We start from the raw sequence: 20403 nt of genomic DNA, 5'->3' as shown, positions 1-20403 counted from the left end.
TGAGAAGAAGATGAGGCAAGGCGTTTTTCTTTTTCATGTCTGCATTTAGTTTAATCTTTGACCGTTCAGGGCAGGACCTGCCATGACACAGCCGATCCACTGTTCCCTGCAGCCTGTCACCTGTTGTTAATATATGCTGCCTAATCCACTCTGTTCAATGTCAGCAGTTCAAAAGGGTGCAGTTCGTATTTTTGTCAGCCTCAATTAGTGTGATACTCTGGCGGGTCGTGAGATCTCATTTCAGTGCTTGTGTCCCTTCAAAGTGACTGAAATGCATTGGGATTTCAGACTGGGAGTGCGGGGATGACACAATATTTTGGCAGGATGGTGCAAGGCAACTAGACAGAGCAAATCCATGAAGTTAACGTACTTGGACAACTTCTTTGCTTGTGGTGGCCAACCAGTGTCTTTAGCTGATATTTTGAAAGGCTTTTCTTAAAACTTGGAGTGACGACTAAGTTATTTATACTAATAGGAAAATGGTTGCCTTGGTTTTCTTTTGCAATGTGTGGCAACTGTTGTCAGAGAGTTTTATGCAGTATTTGGTCTGCTGAGGAGCCCGAGGACAACTATCACAATTACCTATAAATGACATCATTTACACTCTTTGGCCTCGTCCCATTTCGCTCTAACCTTCCCTTTTGCGGAGGTAAGATGCCCCTTTTCTTTTCCAGATCAAGGAGAATTGTTAATCTCGTCATGCAAAGGAACGCCCCAGTAGAGAAACTTGGACCACTACTCCTTGATCCTTGAAAGAAAAGGACCACCTTATATTTGTAAATTCATGGGGGGGCGAGTCAAGCATTTGCTGCTTCCACTTCAACTAGATTATATTTTATAACAAATAAATATGAAACCCAAGTGCAATAACTTATTGAACTTTAATCACGCAAAACAACACAAGCATGAGCAGTTTACACTCTTATTTCAAAAGGCAGCTTAAAGCCACACAAACAGGTAAAACTTAGAAGAGCTGCATATCAAGAGAAAAGAAATGTTCCAACACATTGCTGGAAATACAGTTCATAACACCAAATTTACGGAAGTGATACACTCAAATACTTGATAAATTGATTCAAAAATAAAACGGCATCAAATTAGTACAAGTTTTAAAGAGATGACACTTCATTCTGCATGCACAATGCACATACACACAACAGCACACATATTTATCGTATATCTACTCCTATACTGATTGCTTGACTTCAGTAGTATTAGAAAATGAGAAAAGTGGACAATGATATCTGTCAAGGCTGGATTTATGCAGCACATTGGAGGAAGAGACCTTTTTTTTTTTCTTTTACGTGAAGCTAGCTTGCTTTTACAAATGGTAAAACAAAGAGTGCACTTTTTGAAGAGGGTGAAGACATCACACGTGATGTTTCAGCCTAAGAGCGATGAACTTTTAAACAGACAAAAAAAAAAATAATGAAAACAGCGAGTCTATATTCTGTAAACCTGAGCAACTCAGTAAAACCATGTAGAAGACAGACGGGCCATCCTGACACACAATACTGTAGTCTGCAGCTTCCACATAGCTCAGTGTTAATTAAAAAACCTTCCTGGGCCGGCTGTGCCTGGGACCCTGCAGCTGAGGGGCTGCAGCTTTGGGCCAGTGGACACAGTGGAAGTGAGCGAAGGGAGAGGCGCAGTGCAATGTGAGTGATAGGGGGGTGAATCTTTGAAAGCAGAGCCATGACAGCTGAGGGGGAAGCATGTGTGAGGCATGTTTGTTTTGCATTTACCCCCTGAGCGCAGCTGTGTGCACTGTCCTTTTCCCAGAACACCGGAACACAGCAGACGCCCTTACAGCTCGCCCTCCGTCCAACCCCTCAGCTAGAGCACACACAGGGGCCCCATGTTCACATCTGAAATGATACTGTCTGAGTTCTGTTCTCTGTGCGTTGCACATGCCTTGGACGGGAGAGGATGTAATTTGGATGACTTCAGGGTGATCTGCTCTGCTGACAGGTTATAGCCGGCACTTTGCTTTTCTGACCTACCCAAAAGGACAGTGAATGTGGTTCAGTTTAGGGAATTAGCTATGGCTGTTCTGCCTGAAGGTGTACTGAAAAATATCGGGTTCAACTCTCTGAAACCATGAAACCCTTTGTTATGCTTTGGGCCTAAATCAGTCTTCACAAACAAATGAAGAAACGCTTAACCTCGTGATACTTCGCAGGAAAACCTAATTTGCTATTTCAAATAGCAAATGTTTACTACCATGACATCTGACTGACTTTTAGTTTTACCTCTACCTTCTTCCTCTTCCCACAAAAGAACACAGACTTATTGTTCAAGTACTGACTGAGGTGAACAAGGCGTAAAAGCGGTAACCAGAGTACAGACACAGAATCTTTTAGATTCTTTTAGGCATGTTTTTAATTTTGATTTTAACTTTTTTTTTTACCAATGAGGTTAACCCCAAGCTTTTGTGGCCTTGACCCATGTCTCCATGCCGAGACTCTGGGACAGACACATTGCTTCTTGTTAACGTAGAGAATTTCCAACAATTTGCCACCAATTTTAACAATGACTTCGAGTGTTGGTCAGAAATATTGCAACCACTGAATTCTAAGCACATTTTGAACATTGATATAAATGTCCTGAACTGAAATGAACCTTTTGTTCTATCAGAATATTAAAAAAAAACAAAAAAAACATGTGTCTTGACAACAACATAAAAAGTGAATTAGAAAACACAAACACAAAATTATTCTTGGACATAATTGTTTGTGCCCTTTTTACAAACTGCTAATTTGAAAAAAAAAACATTTAAAAAAGACTCAGCTGCACGTAACTTTCAATGTCCGTGTGACCTAAATAACCAGTAGATAATGGTTTTACTGCATGAGGAGGATTGACTGTTTTCTGTTTCATTCTGACGCTGGTGAAGACAAGACAGCTCACTGATAGTATCAGAAATTACATCATTAAGAACATTGCTGTTGCGAAAGCTTTCTGACAATCAACAGTTCTATGAGCTGCGCACTAATAAAAAAGGTTCCTTCTGTAAATAAACCAGTGTTTCTGTGATGTTCTATGGAAAGAAGAAACCACCCACAACAAAGTGAAGCCGATAAGGAGCCACTAAGGAATAAAACAGCCAACCCACAGTAAGACATAGTGTAGGCTGTATCATGCTTTGGGGTTGTTTTGCTGCTACTGTTGGTAGAAGCAAAAAAATATAATAATAATAATATAGTAAAAAAAAAAAAAAATCAAGGAACTATGAAGAAATCTTAGAGAGAAATGTGTTACTCTAATTAGTAGAATAAGTCTGACGTGAAGGTTTTGACTCTTTCACCTAGAACATAACCCGAAAGCGCACATTCAGCAAGAGAGAAAGGTTGAAATGGAAAAGACTGTTTAAAACCAGCATTGAGTCCTGATCTAAGTCCCCTTACATATGTTCGGACAGAAGTCAAATCTGCCACTGAGAAAGGATTCCTGCAAGCTAACTGCAAAGAACCTGGACACAGCAACGTGGTAAAAACTACCTGCAATAAAGAGCAAGAAGCCTCTAGACGGCTGCAAGAGACACTGTTGTCAAAGGTTCTGCAGCCAAATGCTAGTGCCCAGTAAACATAGTGTGCTTGTTGTTTTAATCTCACTTTACTGAAAATATTTTTTGCAGTTGTTGCGCAGTAGATTAATGCCTGTTTTTAAAATATTCTGATCTTACTAAATTGATTTATTAGTATCTAAGTCTGAATTCTGTCAAAATTCTGTGCTTACAATTCTGTGGCAATATTTCAGACCTTCACTGTATGTCTCAGGGTTTGTTAGGCCCTCTTCTTAGGGACACCTCACTTTGTTGGTTGATTCCCTATGTTTTGTCCTGAGAGCCAGAGAGCAACCGGCACAGATGTGCTAAAAATATATCTGATCTCAGGTTATCTATAGGTCAGTTTCTTGCACAATTATTTTTCTGTATAAATTGGAAAAGTTAAGGTTATAGAATTAGATATTTGACTTTTCAAATATAATTTTATTTGCAAGGAACCAAAAAACATGCTAACACAATGCGTCAGTTCGCCACCTGACGACAAAGATATGTAAGTTGTAACAGAGGCATGTTCTTTTTGTGGGAGGACCAGACTGGAGTGTCTGAAGGTGGAGGATAAAACAATAGAAGTTATGACATTAAGCTGGTGAATTGTTTCATTTGACAGGAGCAATTAGAAAAAACGAAAAGAAATACAATTACAATTATGCTGCTGCTGCTTCGTGACTGGACTGCTTTAACAGCCAAACTCAACCACGTTTAAGTCCAGAAAAGGCTGTTGAACACTGACATCCTTTCAATGCTTATATGTGTCAACACACTCTGTGTAATACCCACCAGCCTTCACTGTTTCAAAGGAGGCTTCTGCTGGTTCTTGTGTTATTTCTGGCAGTCAAACTGACTAGTAGGCACGTCTTTCTCTGAAGCCTGTGAGACATGCAAGGGGCCACAGTTGTGTCCACTTGGACACTGTCCTCTTAAAAACAGAGCTGGGTCTGTTTGGAGACTGGCGCTCCCAGGCCCTCCAGCCCAGAGAGCAGCAGGCCTGCTGTGCACCTCTCACACTTCCTCCTCCATGTCTTCCTCTCTCTGGGCACCAGCAGGCTGACTCAGTGCGGCAGGTGGATCTCTCACCCTGACCACACTTAAGCAAACCACATTTCATCTACTTGACTTTTAAATGAGAGAACAGTTTTGATTTGCTGAAACTCGCACCGAGAGTTGGTTATTTTAACATTTGTGTTGAAGGTGAGAAGCCTCTCAGTGTGACAGATAAGCTGGATGGTTTTCTGAAGCTTTTTATTCGCATCAGCGTAACTTAAGCTAATCCTGAAAAAGATTCCTTTAGAATAACACACATGTGGCATAAAACAACTAAATCTGAATTTCAGTGTTTTAAGTATGCTTGCTGAGCTATTTGTAAAATCAAAATGGCTGACAACCACTGAATGGGGAGAAAATATCAATAACACATTAAAATTTAAATAACAAAGTAAGAATAAAACGGCACCAAACTAAAAACTGCAGACACTGAAAGCACTGTACAAACATAAGTCGCTGTATTTGAGCGAATAAGTGCATGGATTTGATTGAAATACTTAAAGCCTTCTTTGTTTTGCCTATCTTCAGCGCTACACTGCACCCCCTGCTATACAGTACAGCATCACCTCCCAGCCTTAAACACTGTGATTGCTTTCTCCCAGCAAAGGCACTGAAAAATGGCATCACTTATTTTGCCAAATCTCTTTTTCTTTCTCATTACCAAATCATTTTTTTGCAGCATTTCTGAAGGTAGTCACTGTTGTCTGTAGAGTTTTGATTTTAGTGTGCCCCACTCTGTGCTGGGTTTTTGTAGACATCTCAGAGGTCAGCAAGGTCCTCCATCCAGCAAGCATCCACGCATCATGTGGCCCAAGATATGGCTGCACTGTGCTCTTTGGCTTTCATGCGCAAAGCGGCGATACTGGAAGACTTGCGGTCAGGGTCCATGTTGAGATCATATGTGTTGATGCCTGGAGCCATGCCAGGAGATCCCCCAAACAGGCTGCCCATGTGAGGCTGTCCCACATGACCTCCAGGGCTCGGTACACCCAGAAAATCAGACATCCCACTGGCAGAGTGAGGGTGAGGTGTCATACAGGGAGTCACTGTATCGCAGGGCACGACACAGCCTGGAACAGGAGACGCTGCACTGCTGCCACCGATCCAGGAGGGATTCTGAATCTGAAACAACAACATTTTCATTATCAAATTATAATACATTCTTAGATTTTTCCTGAGAAAATCTCAAATCTGTTCAGGCTGTTCAGTCCTTTATTTAAGAGTTATCTAAACTGTAGAACACATCGGGTGTCATGTAAAAGTCTGTTTCCCCGCTGTCTTGCCTTCTTTTACCTGCAACATACCTCATCATTTATCTAAAACGGCACAGTGTTGTGTAAAAGTCTTGAGCCACCCCTCATTTCTTGATGTTTTATTTCAAAGCTTTCTTGTAAACTTTTCAAGTGGTCTTCAGCAATAGTTCTTTAATCTTCAAATTTGAAGGTCAAAGAGGTGCCGTTATCAGCTAAAGATAAACATTTTCAACTGATAACTGCAGCAAAGCTATAGGTTCTAATTGTCAAACGTCATTGTTTATTAGGAAAAATCGAAATATAATCTGTTAATAGGTGACTGAATGACAAATTTCGCAACACATTTCATTCAATTTCTATCTTATGATCTGAGCAAACAATAAATATTGTGTTGTGACACAGAAAATAAATCTATGTGGGTTTTGTGGGCTGGGACGTGTTAAAGTGTTGATTCTTTACCTGTGCATAGTTCTCAGGACGCGTTAGAAGAGGCAGCTCATAGGCAGTTGAGAAATGTGTTCGGACCTGCTGCATCTGGCCAAAGCGCTCCCTCTTTCTCCATTTTGCTCGCCGGTTCTGGAACCACACCTGCAAAGTGAAGATGACAGAGTGTCATAAAACTGACAGTAATGATTGACTTTTCATCTGCGAGAGCAAGGCAGCTTTCATCGTTTCATCTGGAATAGTGTATGTGGTCAAGGTGAAGCTGAAGCGTCAGAAATGAGAAGGCGGTGTGCCCAAACCGTGAACAATTCTTTCCCTTCAAATCTAAAGGAAATGCTCTTCCATAGATACAAATGTAAGTTTCTGTTTCATCTGGAAAAATGATCCCGTGCAGTGCTGGCAACAGAATGATATCAGCAGTTCATGAAAATGTCCACACTTGTGCAAACCTTAGTGTGAACATGCATTGCACAGAAATGCAGCTTAGCAGGAGCTGGAGTTCTGTTTGTGAGAGGACAAAACGCTGGAAATTTTACAGACAAAGATGAGTGGGCGTAGCTTCTAAACAGTATACCAAAGACTTCCTTTGAGTTGAGGCTTACGAAAAAAATGTAAATAGAATCTGTCGTCTCACCTTTGTTTATTTTTTGTCTGTCCAGAGTGGGTGCTTTTTGTTTTCTGTAATCATCTTTGACATCTCAGTCTAACTGTGTTGTTTACTGAAAGCATTAGTATGTTTGATTTATCATCAGAGGATGTGAAAGCTATTTAAATATGTTTCCTTCTGGTGGGCTTAACATGTCATCTGCCATGTTTCTTATCAAAACTGTGGGTCCAAATTTAACGATTTGTAGTATAACTCTTGACTATCCTGTTGCAGCCGCCAGCCTGGACTGATTTTAGCAAAAATTGTGCAGGAAAAACGTCTCTCTCTGACGTGTTTCTGATATGATGCATCCGCTCTTTGTCCAGATGCTTCACTAACGGGGCAGTGGGGGAAATTAAAAAGTGAGATGGGATTATAACTGAGGTTTGTTTGCATTTTCCTTTTAATTTCCTGAAGCCTAAAACTTCTGGCTTGGAGATACTGTCTCCTTCTAAATTAAAGAAGCACACAGACTGGAGGACATAATCCTTCTTTTTTGATGTTTTCATACATTTTACTTTGCACTCAGGGTCAACAACCCCCATGCAAGACGGTACTCTGAAAAAGGATTCTCTGGGATTCTAATGGTTGTGATAATCATACATTAAAAGGTGTTTCTCAATTGCTTCCCAAAGTACAGCATAGCCAGCAGCTCTTGTGAACTCGGTCTGTTGATCATTATACAGGGGGAACATAATTTTGCGTTGCACACACTGCGTTGTGACAGTAATTGGTAAAGACCTTGACAGCTTAAGTAGCTGGTAGACTTTCAATGAGGCTTTATTTATGTTACAGCCCCAGAGAGAAAGAGCAGAGAAATGCCAAACTGGCCCCAGCAGGAGAGCTGTACGGGGATGAAAACACTTTGAAGTAAGAGTGCGGCTCAGAGGATTGATAACCCGCCTCTGCTGTCACTCATTTCAGACTCCGAACCCAGTAAGATGAAATCCGAGGCTGAGCCTGGCTTCAGTTTTCCAGCACCCTCAAAGCAATAATAGTACAACTGAAGCACCTCTGACCGGTGTTGCTGTTCATTATATGTACAATTGTTCTCTTTCTATCCTAAATCCCTAACCACATCATTTGTTATCCCCCATATCATTTAAAGGTGAGTGGAGGACTGAGTGGACAGATACAAAACAAATATATCTGGTATTTGATTTCAAGGCAACGTGTTGTACTCATTAAGGTGTGTTGTGCGACAAACTCTTTGTACACCCACAACTTTCTTTTTGTCATTGTAGAATCTTAAAATCCTTGATTGTTTTTTTTCTGCCAAAATAGAAATGACCATCACAAATTCTTGTGATATCTTCGGTAATTTTCAGTATTGTAAAATACAAAGCAGACAAAGCTCAATTTGGAATTTCAAATGATTGCTCTTTAGATACCTTAAATCATCAATTCATCATGAAAATGGATGGAAATGTGTTTCTATTCATTTGTAGTTCTGATCTATCTTCAATTTATTAGTATTATACTGAAGTATAATACGTTCTTGGCTAAAATGATTTCATGGCTTTTCACCCTCAGAAAAGATCATCTCCTCTTAGCAAAGCAATAAAAAAACTATACAATATAATATTATGTAATGCTGAATTTTTTTGTCTCTAAGCATTCTTGTAAATCTGCTCTGAGCTTTCCTCCCCTATCTTTCAATTCATCAGATCTGCTTATCATCTTTCATTTATTGGTTCGTATGAACACCTGTGTTTCTCTGTTGAACTCCAAATCAGATACCATCTTGGCTCTATGCAAGAACAGCAAATCCAAGCGATGTGATGCTACTGCAACCCTTGACCCACGACCCCTGACCTTCCCATGTAGTGTATATGACTCAGATCTGAACTCACCCTCTTCCTTTGAAACCCTGAGACTGAAAAAGCAAACAAACTCGGTCCCTGACGTTGTTTGACTAAAAGTCTGGTTTTTTAAAATGTTTTTGTGTGCGTGTGTGTGAGAGAGAACCATTAGGCCACGAGGTTACTCTCAGTTTTAGCAAGTAAGTTTTGAAGTAGGCTTTTCATCAGTAGTATGGCCTCTTTCTTAACATTTTTCCACCCCAGATGTCGATCTGATGAGCAGTGAGTCCATCCTTTTGCGTGTGAATGACCTGAATAAAGCACAGAACTCCGTTCTCTGACTGACAAGGCATCTTGTTTCTTTTATCTTTTTAACTTGAGTGTTTAAGAGGGCCGCTGGGAGAGCTGACGGCTGTAAAGCTGCATCCATGTGAAGCAGGCAGGCAGGTCTGTGATAGCACTAGCAGCAGAGCGGCATACCTTCAGAGACTCCGGGTTGAGTTATAACCCTGTGGCTGCACAGACTTCCTGTGTTTCAGGCTCACTGCTCCAGCTCGTCATGTTTAAGCTTGGTTTTAACTGAGCTCTTTTCCTATTCCATTTACACAACTGACACACATCAAAAATCTAGCCAGGATATTGAATCTATGTGTTGTGTTTTGCAAAAGCTAGGAGACATATGCTGAGAAATAAACTTGAAATATTAGTCACCAAGTTAATCAAAACCCATGGGAGAGGTTTCACACCTACCCTGGAGACCACAGCAGGGACACATTCTTGTCTGAACAGGATGTTAATGAAAGAAAAACACTGAAAATCCTGGGGCTTTAGATGTCATCCACATCCAGCCCAAAGACGTGGTACAGAAATTGTGGCGGTCTCTTTCTCTGCCCACTCATGTTGGAATGCATTACAGAAGTCATGACCAGTTTATGTGCTAATCAGGCCAGAGGGTCAGAAAGACGCTGTATGGTTCAGGCCAGACTGACACTGCCTGATACAAACTCACAAATTCAGGAAACTAAACTGTTAAACTGCAAAGAAAAAAGCCACCAGGATGATCCCAGAAAAAAAAACCACGGCAGTCATATGTTGATGAAAGTCTGCTTTGCTGAAACTGCACATATGAGGCCCAGGCAGCTCGAGCCCCCTGGGCCCCCCTGGCCTCTGCTAGTTCCCACTCCCCCACTCTCTCCCGCGACTCCCACATTACCAGATAAATCTCTTGTGTTGTTCTGTGAGTGTCGTTATCTCTGCAGAACTACAGATGCTGAGAAACCGATGAGATTGTGTTGTTTAAATCCTGATTTTTTTTGTGATGGAGAGCTTTTTTTTCACTTATTGATAGCACAGAGTTGTAATTGCATGAGGTTGTTGCCAGCATTGCACTACTGTAAATGGAAATTTGTATATTATTAGAGAATACTGAATAACGTTTCTTGTAAGTTGTGTTTGTTGTCCTGCCCTACCTGCACACGTGCTTCAGTCAGGTCAGTCCTCAGCGCTAGCTGCTCACGGGCATACACATCAGGATAGTGTGTCTTCTGGAAAACCTTCTCCAACTCTTCCAGCTGGTAGCTTGTGAACGTGGTGCGATTGCGTCTCTTCTTGCCTTTGTTGCTCTCACCACCATCAGCCTTGTCAAGTGGGCTCGCTAAGTCAGTGCCTGGCAGCCTATCTGAGGCCGCCTTGACACCTTGATCCTTCACAGCCAGGTATCTGGTGTCCATTCCAGATGGGTCTGAGTCCGGTGCCAAATCAGAGTCTGTTAGACCTGAACTGTCTTTACCTGCAGAGGTGGGAAGAATATGAGAATTGTTAAATCATTTTTTTCAAATAATTTTTTGAGGACAAAAGGGCGAGTGACTGATGTTTTGTGACCTGAGGCCCTCTAACAAAACTTTTCCCACCAGGAATAAACAAAGTGCATCCTATCATTTCCATCTAAAGGAAAACAAATGGAAAATGTTGGGTTTTTTTTAGGGTGGAACAGAAGAATTTCTTGCTCTATGTGAGAACATTCTGTTGTGAAATTTGTTGGTGTGCAGTGGTGAGCACGTGTTTGTCTGTGGATGGCCTGTAGAACGGCTTTAGTTGTGGTTTATAGATCATTCTGTCATGCGTTGGAAACCAGAAACCCTGACAGAAAGTTGCAGATTGTTTTTACGGCACACACTCTTCAACCACCAGCATCCTCGGCTCCAAGATACACACACACACACACACACACACACACATTGCTCTTTCCCTCCGTTCCACTCAGATGCTGTTTAACTGCCTGACATGTGTTTGGAGTCTATCGTGTGGCTACAAAGTCACCTGGCACCGAGACTGTCACAATTATATTGATGTTGAGTAGTTTCCAGCCATGCAAAAAGATTTTTAAAAATATCTCTTTCTTTTTCTGTCACGCACACACTTGATTTTCTTCATGGCTGCAGCTGAACTGTGAAACTGTTCTGTGATCATAAATTTCCACAGCTTTGTCTCTGCCAGCGTTCTTTTCTGACCTGGCAGTTCGTTTCACCCTGTGCCGCATCCGACTGAAAAATACTGACTGTAAACACATCTCTGCATTAATACACATTTACATAATGACCCAATTTTACGTGCGTGCAAAACATGGCTGGTCAGTAGGAGCCATTTCAGAGTTGTGGTAACTCATCTGATTTTGTCCATTGATTTGTCAGGTTAGAAGTGTGTGTGTTCATGTAAACTTATTAAGATCTAATTGTCTTTGTGGGATATAGATTCTAGTTATTTTACACATACTGGTGTCAAAACTATGTTTTTAAGAGTGCATCCATTTCAGTTTAAGGATCTATTGAGGACTTATTTTTGTGATATGTAATTGCTTAGATTTCTTACTTAAATTATTCTGATGGCAGAGCCAGTACAAGATATAACTGTATGTACTAATTACAAAATAATACTTTATGATGCTTCTTGTCAGGTTATTGATTGATGGTAAACTGTTGGATTTCTCACTGTAAAATTATTTGAATTTAAATGTATAGTATTGAGTGTTTTAAGGTGACACATGTTGTGATTTAGTTCTACATAAACTTAAATCAATCTAAATTAATTAATTGGAGGAACAGAAACATGCAAGCAGGGTCAAAATTACAGAAAGCAAAATAAACCAGCTCTCAGTACTTGACCTTAATTATATAAAGGAGAAACTATTCAGCAAGCACTAAACTAACCTTCATTTTGATGTTCAACTCTGGACACAAAGGCCTTGTTTTGTTCTCTCCAACCAAAGTCTTATTCAGGACAGTTGTCCATGCAGTCCATTCTCAGCTAAAGTTATACTGATTAATTTGATCTTACTCAGCCTTGCACAAAGAGAGAAAAACCTATCCTGCTAGACGGTTTGCATTTTGCATCCTAGTGCTGCAGAAACAGGTAACACACAAGATGCATTTTAACCCGACAGGATTCTCTGAAGTTCCTCCACCCAACAGAGTTGGACATGGAATTGTGCTTGTTCATGACTATCAAATCTTGTTACGCTTGAAGGGAGCAAATGTGTTTTTATCCCAGTTTTAATGCCATTAAGTTATTTAACCATATTTCGCTGGCCAGCACTCACAGTCCCCACGAGGAAATAGCTCTCTGGCTGTTTGAAATCATGAGGCCTCTCAATGATCAAAGACAGTTGTTTATATAGCAACGCTGATGTTTTTTTGGCAGGACTAGAATATTGTGACAATCTTCAGCTTTTTATCTGTGTCTGCTGTAGTTGTGAGATTCTCCAACACTGCTCAAGGTGGGCAGCGTCAGGCCCTCCTGCAGAGAACGCCATATGTCTGAAGAGCAAACAATGCTGTCAGGATACGATCAGAAGCTGCGTCAAAGTGTTGAAGAGTCTGATTGATTGTCTTTTCCTTTTAATAAGCAAAAAAAACTCTTTTATGATTTCAGCTTACGGCTGCGCTTCTAAATGCAGTGTCTCCAGCACAAACACATTCCAGTAATAATCCAGCAAATTCACAAAATGCTACGTAACATGTTTTCAGTTGCAACCACAGAATGTTCTATTTTCACTGCTGTGGATCCAACCGTCAGCATGAGGTCCACTTACTTTGCACGGCGAAGGGAAACGTGTCTACAGCTCTGTGTCAGCACAGAGAGAGTTATGCAGAAAATAGATGCACACAAAGTCTCAAGAAGACACTGAACAGTGATTTCCAGGTGAATATTTCCAACTGACTACAGAACTGCGCAGACTTGCTTACGAATGTGTGTTTTCACACGCAACAGTTTAATATTTATTTATACAACAATGACACCTCACGCACTTAATATTGTGAGGTCGCGTGGACACCAGAGTTCTTATACCAGACAGCAAGCGCTGCTGGACAGCTAATAGTGCTGCTCAGTTAAAAACAAGGGGGAGACATCAAAGTGTAATTTAACTGGCTGTAAAGCGACAGGGCACCTTCCCTGCCTCTTTATTGACTGGGCGGACTGGGGTCAGCTTACTGTGTTAAGAGGAAACACTATAAATTACACACCACACAGTGACTGAGAGAGATTAATAACATGTTGGTACAACTGAAAAAAAGAACAACTTGATGTAAGAGGAAAGAAAGAAAAAAAGTGCACACATATTTTTTTTTTAAAAAGGATACTTTAGGTGTTTTTTCTGTTTTTGAGACTATGGATGTAATAAAATATATGAATCTAGATGTAATACTGAACATTTTTTGGAGACGCTGATGCCTGATGTTCCGTAAGCTGCTGGACAATCACACAAGAAAGATGTTCATCGTGAGTCTTTTTGACATTCTCTCTTGGTATTCCTGTATTTGACTCCAACTAAAGATCAGCTGGGAACTGTAGCTACGTACTTAAGTACTACACTTAAGCATTCTAGTGCTTAGTCTAAGCTTCTACTCAACAAGGTTCAAGAGATACATAAGTTTATTAGTATGTGTTATTATTTTCACTGCTAATATTACTCATTTTTGCTGCCAATACTCTTTACAATTACATTTAATCACTTCAAAAAGTGATGGAGTATTTCTATCACAGAATCCCTCATTTTAAACCTGCAATAACTTATTTGAACCATTTGGGAGCAGCAAAACAAGCTGCGAAAATGTGTAAATACTTGCTGCATTATGCAAAAAAATTGTGGAAAATTTGTTAGCAAACAGTTGCAGTGGATTCCTGCACAGTGAGGAATTTAAATTCAATATGCACGACTACTCTCTTGTAACTAGTTTTGCTCTGTACCAACTCAGTAACTGGCTCCTCAGCTGCTTCATTCTGCACAGTTAAATTCTGAATCTGTCACTTAATTGTCAGTAAAAGACATTGTTTGAATATATTGTCTCAATAGAAATATCAATTATCCCAGCATTAACGATCTTGGAGGTGCGATCAGTATTTTTGTCTTCTTGAAATTTGACCTCGTCTCTTGTGGATTTACAAATAACACTAAGACGAACAGCAAGGAGTTAATGGCCTCTTCGCTTGATGTAATGTCTGGTGCGATCGATTGAAACAATTTAAGACTATACACATAATATACATGCGTGTGCGCACACATTGCATCTTTACACTGCTGCTGTGATTTAGAAACAGTTGGTGACTCTGACGAACAAATCTCCAGAAGACGTCACAGGATCGTGTTTCTTCGTGATAGGTCAGATCACCTTAAAATCTAAATGTACTGAACGATCAGAGCGATGATGTCAAAATCAGACCGTGAGAAAAAACTGTCAAAGACAGATCAAACAAAACAGAATTTTCACCATCTCACATTTCAGTGATGCGATCAAAACAGAAACATAATGCCAAAGAGAGAAAGATTTACTCAGGCAGATTTTGGTGTGGATGTAAATAAAATAAAGTACAGGTTGCCGGGGGAACTCACTAGAGAGCATATGTGAACACTCCAACCATGACTGAAACTCTGAATGTTAAAAGAGCAGCTCGAGAGAACAAAATGCTATTACGGTAGTTTCCATCAGCCAACTTTGTGAAAATGCCAGTCCCAACAGTGTGTCCTGAAACTATTTGTAGGTCAATTAAATGGCACAATCCAAAACAAGCATTCAGTACATATTAAAGTAGCACCAAGAAAGATGAAAACTTCGACAACCAAACAAGTAACTATTCAACTTGTCACCTGAAATTAAAAAAGCAAATGATTTTCAAACGTGAAACACTTTTCTTCTCTTTAAAAAAAAAGATATATATATAAATATATGAAATCATGTAATGGGTGACATTTTGTGTAGCTACAGGACTCTACATGATAAGGTAATACCTTTAAAAAACTTTAAAAACCTCTTGAAAATCTTACTTTAAAAACATCTAGATAATTATACAAATGAAATTAAATAGTGACAAAAGTCACCTCCATTCACATTAGATACTAAAGAAGACATTCTGAACTACTCTGTGGCCTCGACACAGTAAAGTGTTCAGTTTGCATGAAGCAGTGACAAAAAAGCCAAAGGAAGTCCTGGACTTCATGCGCCTTTTTACCCGGCTGCTCTCACTCGGCCATGCAAACTGAGTCTAATGTAAATTACCCTGCCAAACTTTAGGCTAAATGGTAAAATGATCCTGAGTCCATGTCACCTCCACTCATGTCACTGACTTGCTGAAGTGTGCCTCAGTTGTCTGGGCTGCATGGCTGGTTCCTATTACACCCTGCTCCAACCAATCTGCACAGACGGCCATTATCGGAGGCTGAAATGGCTGCGCTGGGTCAAAAATGATAAAGGAAAAAAAAAAAAGCCAAGGAGTGACAAATATATCTGAAGGCACTTAGATCTCACCTGAACCTCAGTTCTACTGAAGACTTCTCTCTCCACCCAGTATGAAATATCAACAAATGCAGGGCAGCAGAAGTCAGTTGTCTAAAAAGAGAAGTCTCCTTCTTAACTGGAACAAACAGCACCTCCTTATGTGTTCAAGCTGCACCATCATTGTGTCACAGGGGCAAAGACTGTCAAGCAACAAGAGACATAATCCTGTTATAATAAGACCTACAAGTCAAGCAGCAGCCAAAGCAAAGTGCTTCACTTTGTCCTTATGGTGCAGTTAAACTGGAGTCTAACTCCAAATGTTGCAAAGAGTTGACACGAGGGAGTTTAAAAAGAGGGTTTCAAATGGATTTTCTCGGCTGTGTGCTCGCAGGAGGACTTGCCCTCTTTTCCAAACAGATGAGGCCAGGAAAGCTGAGCTAAAGGTCAGCACCCCTCAGACACCGACAGAAGACACGAACACATCAAAAGACGGAACCTCTGGAGGATCACAAAAACATGTAGGTGGCTGTTTCCAGACCATGGAGTGACTGATGGAAGTGTCCCCAGAGGCCTCCTTTTTTTAAATTTTTTTATTAACACTCATGAAGTCCTACTACAATTTGGAAGTTGTCTGAAATCCTGAGGTCCTTCTCATCTTATTGAGTGTTTAAGCAACTGTCTTTATTGGTTATTGCAGATAACATTTGCCATTCAAGTCTAATACAAAAACACAATTAATGTTGACAATTAATTCCATTTTCAGTCCTTGTTCCTCAACCAAAAATCTAATTTGCCTAATTTTGAAGCAGTTTATGGCTGCACACCCATACTTTTTGATTCTTTTGACCCTTTACCCAATATATTGTCTGGCAGGTTCAGTCAGTCTTTCAGCTCTCAGCCTGAGCTCCAAGCTGTCCTCTCTCCAAGAGCTGCCCTGTTGATTGGCAGCGAACTGAGTGTAAGCAATATGTTTGTGTTGACTCCAACGTATGTAAATGTTTATTAGTGCCAGTTCTGTTTTCTATCAGACAAAGCGGTCTCAGCTGTGGCTGACAGCTTCAGACCGGTCGTCACAACACCTTTGACTGAACGGATCAAACCGCAAATTACAGCGACACATCAAATCTCCGACCATTTGAAACTACCCCAAATCAAATGAACAAGGACGTAATATACCCTGGCATTTTCCAATGAAATAATACCATAAGAATCTTTTCTTTTTCTTTTTTTTTTCTCCCTCTGCAAGCAAGTTCGGCGTATTTTACTGCTGCCTTAAATTTATGTCCAGTCAGTCGGGGCTGTAGAAGTCAGTAAAACCCCTTCAATCAGTGATGATCACAAGCAAAGCAGCTTCCAAAGCAGAGACTGAACATTTCTTAGGACTCTAAAGGTGCGCAAATTGAATGTATTTCGTATTTCTGTGAAGGAATCCACAATTAAAGCAGGGCGTCTTCTTTTCCAAAGCTGAGGAGGTTTGTCTGTGCGACTCAAGTCAGTGGGAGTAGGGAAATAAAAGCAAACAAAAAAAAAGGTTTGACATCTGAATCGTATTAATGACAGAGCTCCTCTTGTTCGTATGCACCGAGATGTTTTTTCCTGCCTCCTTCTCAGTGAATCCGGTCATTAAGCCGCTTTGTTGTAAAACAACGACCTGCACTGACATAATCCAATCTGAAAAAAAAGGCGCTGCTCTGATGGTTTGATAATGTTTTTAAAAGGAAGGAAACACTAGAACTGATATCTTATGTCATTTCAATGGCCTCACACAAAACTGAATTCGCAATAGATGTGCTGCAAATAAAGATATCACGATTTTCTTCCCCAGGCTGAGCCCATTGACAAATAAATGACGCCAGAAGCAACTGAACAAGTAAATAACTGACTAACTAAGTAAACAAGCAGTGAAATGCGCATTTATTTTCTTAATTCTTATTTCGATATGTTTTTCTTTTGTCATGCTGAACGAGGAGTATCCAGTTCAGTTTGTCCAATAACTGTGGCTTGTTTACAGCGCAGTATAAATTCTTATTCAATCTCGATTTAGCGGATCTATGTCAAGGTTAATAGGTAATAAAAACTTAACAGCCATTTTAAAAGGCCCATATGAGCTTTTGAGGAGATTGATCTCGGCTCTTGACATTATGGAGCCATAAAGCGGTTTCCAGAAGGCCGAACTGTCAAAACATCATTAAACAATTCTTCAAATTCAGGGTAATTCTGATGGACAAGCAGCTTGTGGAGCCTTAAGAAAAAGGGAAGCATGACTCCACGCGTAAAAGCAGATGATTACATCAAAGGATTTGCTTTTATTGTGATTTCATTTTAGATTTTATTTGGGCTGTTTGTTATTTTCTACATTGCTTTGTGTTGTATTAGATTGACTGAGATTCTTTTCGTTGTCATATCTGTAATATATTTTTTTTTCTCAAGCCAATATTTCAGGGCCTGCGATCTTACAAACCAGATTAGAAAAATCTTGCTCTGCGCAAAAACCATCAATGAAACAGGACTACCTCTGATTGCAAGCAAGTTTTTTGTTTTGTTTTAGGTCTGACAGATCGTCGTGAAAAAGCTCACGAGTGTTTAATCACTGAGCTCTACAATGTAGCCTAATAATGAGGCCGATGTTCCTCTTCAACACCTAGAAACACTCTTTCTTTTTCCTTCTTTGTGCCCTTATTTGTGTCGCTTTAGTCTCTTGGAGTTGTTGGCCCAGTTTATCTTGTAATCTGTATTATTATTATTATTACATTATTATTATTATTATTATGATTATTATTTTGCAGGCTTGCATTCCATGTTGTGATGACTTGCCTATTGTTTCCGCGGAATCCAAACAGCCCTACAAAAAGAAGCGTAATATCCTCTTTATGGATGACAAATCTCGATTCATGTCAGTATTTGAACGTATATATATGTATGGATTATATATATGGATAGTGGTTTTCAGGAGGGTAAAAAGCGACTAAATTCTGTTTGAAAGTGGCCGCCAACCTAACGAGGGTCAAAGTTTTATTCACACCCTCATCATTCACCAATTACAGCTGCCCCCCGGCGCAATTAAATGTAATTGGAACCAATCAGGCAGCGCAATGAAATGAAAATATCAGTTTGGAGCTCACTATTTGTGCCATCTGAAAACCTGTTAATTCAATTGTCCGACTCAACTCCAATATTAAGGATTGTAATGCAGATTATCGCATTAAATGCGCCCTAATTTAATTCTGATGCCCAAAGAGACAATTTGATAGTCAGGAAGATTATTCATCTTCTTAACCGCGCTACGCACACAACTGCCGGGGTACGTATTTGGAGGTCTGGACGTCCCCTGCCGCTGCTGCTGATGCGCCAACAAAAGTTGTATTGATGGCGGGAAATGCGTGGAAAGTAAAGGGTTTTCATCTGGAAAACTGGTTTTGGTGTTATCTGCCCCATAGTGACAGGAAGTCACCAGGAAGTCACCACAGACCACTAAAGGGACCAGTTTGTGCGTCTGTTCCATTTGCGATCAAATCTTCCAAACCATAGCCTACTAGCGGATTTTGAACAAGTGGAGCAATTATTCATGGCTGACAGGATGAAAACACACAATGTTGACTCAGTTCAGAGAAACCCCCCCAGCATTGGACAGTGTTACTCTATTTCACGATGAAAACGCTTATCAGATTTAATTCTCGGCTAATTTTTTCTTTTTAGTTTGCTTTTTGTCTCCACTCACCGTAGCACGGGATGAGCCCTCCGTTGTGTCCTCTCTCCTGGTGCAGTTTGTCCTCCTCGGGGGGTGTTTTGCAAGAGGACCTCTGCATGAAGAGGTGGTATTTGCTGAAAGAGCCTTGCCCAGCTGCGGCGGCATCCAATGACTGGCACTCCTGGTGGAAGGGGCTCCGGGACTTTTCTCCGTAAGCCTGACCTTTGTTGGACAGGAAGGCAGTGGGGCTGTATTTGGTGTCAGTAGCTGAGAATGTCCTAAAGAGGTCCGTCTGGTGATCCCTACCTTGTGCAGCAGAGGGGCTATAATATGAATCCATGGATGTCATATCGCTGTATGAAACGCAAGTCTCGGCGTTCATGCCTAAAAAAAAAAAGAGTCAAGGAGAGAACAAGACCAAACTTTTTCCTCCCTCCCTCCCTATCTCTCTTTTGGAAAAGGAAGCACAGAAACCCCTTCCTCTACCTCATTCAGATGAAAATACACACGCACCCAGAGACTGCAGCCCACACCAGACCGCAGCTGGGTTTGGTTATAAAACGATTCAGATCTTTTCCAGGAACCACTGCCGTTGACCAAACACTCCAAACTCCCCCTCAGGTTTGAGGAGAGTTACACAAACCCGTCTTTCCTCAGGAGGATGGTACCCAGATCTCCCGGCTTCAGGACCTCTCCCAAGTGATTATGCTGATGACATGAACGAGTTAGGTCGCTTATTGACTAAATAGAAAAACGAAGAAGAAAAAAAAGGAGAACTGGAGGAGGGGGGGTGGGTGGGGGGGTCAACACATGACATTAATGCAATTTGGATATGAATAAAACCTATGAGTGACGGCACTGGGGCGGAGAGGGCACAATTTTACGCTTCATTCGCAATGGTTCATCAATCCATATTCAGCTCATTGTGTTCGCATCCAACTGCGGCTTCTGCGCATTTGAAAGTTGCAAAGAGTCTTTTCATGCATTAATTATAAACTGAAACGAATTTTAGAGTCACTTGCATCGTAATTGTTCATTTCAGACAGAAAACAAGAAATTAAAATTGAGAAGATCTGTGAATTTATTATTCTAAGAGACTTATAAGCAGCATCAGCTTCATTAAGTTCCACATTATATTCAACAAAAACCCCTCAATCCAAATCATTTTGAATTACTGTTATTTGTCCACTT

General features: G+C 40.5%; 1 protein-coding gene across 1 annotated transcript; it reads right to left on the bottom strand.

The window, feature by feature from the left end:
- Nucleotides 1-5410: 5410 nt before the first annotated feature.
- On the bottom strand, nt 5411-19594 carry alx4a (ALX homeobox 4a). Its single transcript, XM_072381255.1, has 4 exons — nt 19243-19594; nt 10224-10543; nt 6322-6450; nt 5411-5731 (listed from the first exon to the last, which is right to left on the bottom strand). Exons 1-4 carry the CDS (start codon nt 19592-19594, stop codon nt 5411-5413), a joined length of 1122 nt encoding a protein of 373 aa, XP_072237356.1.
- Between the last annotated feature and the right edge of the window lie 809 nt (nt 19595-20403).

Source organism: Leuresthes tenuis, unplaced genomic scaffold (assembly GCF_036924035.1).
Source record: "Leuresthes tenuis unplaced genomic scaffold, fLeuTen1.0.hap1 SCAF_2, whole genome shotgun sequence".
Taxonomy (NCBI): Eukaryota; Metazoa; Chordata; class Actinopteri; order Atheriniformes; family Atherinopsidae; genus Leuresthes; species Leuresthes tenuis.
Note: the sequence above shows the minus strand (reverse complement) of the source record. Positions and strands in the feature narration are given on the sequence as shown.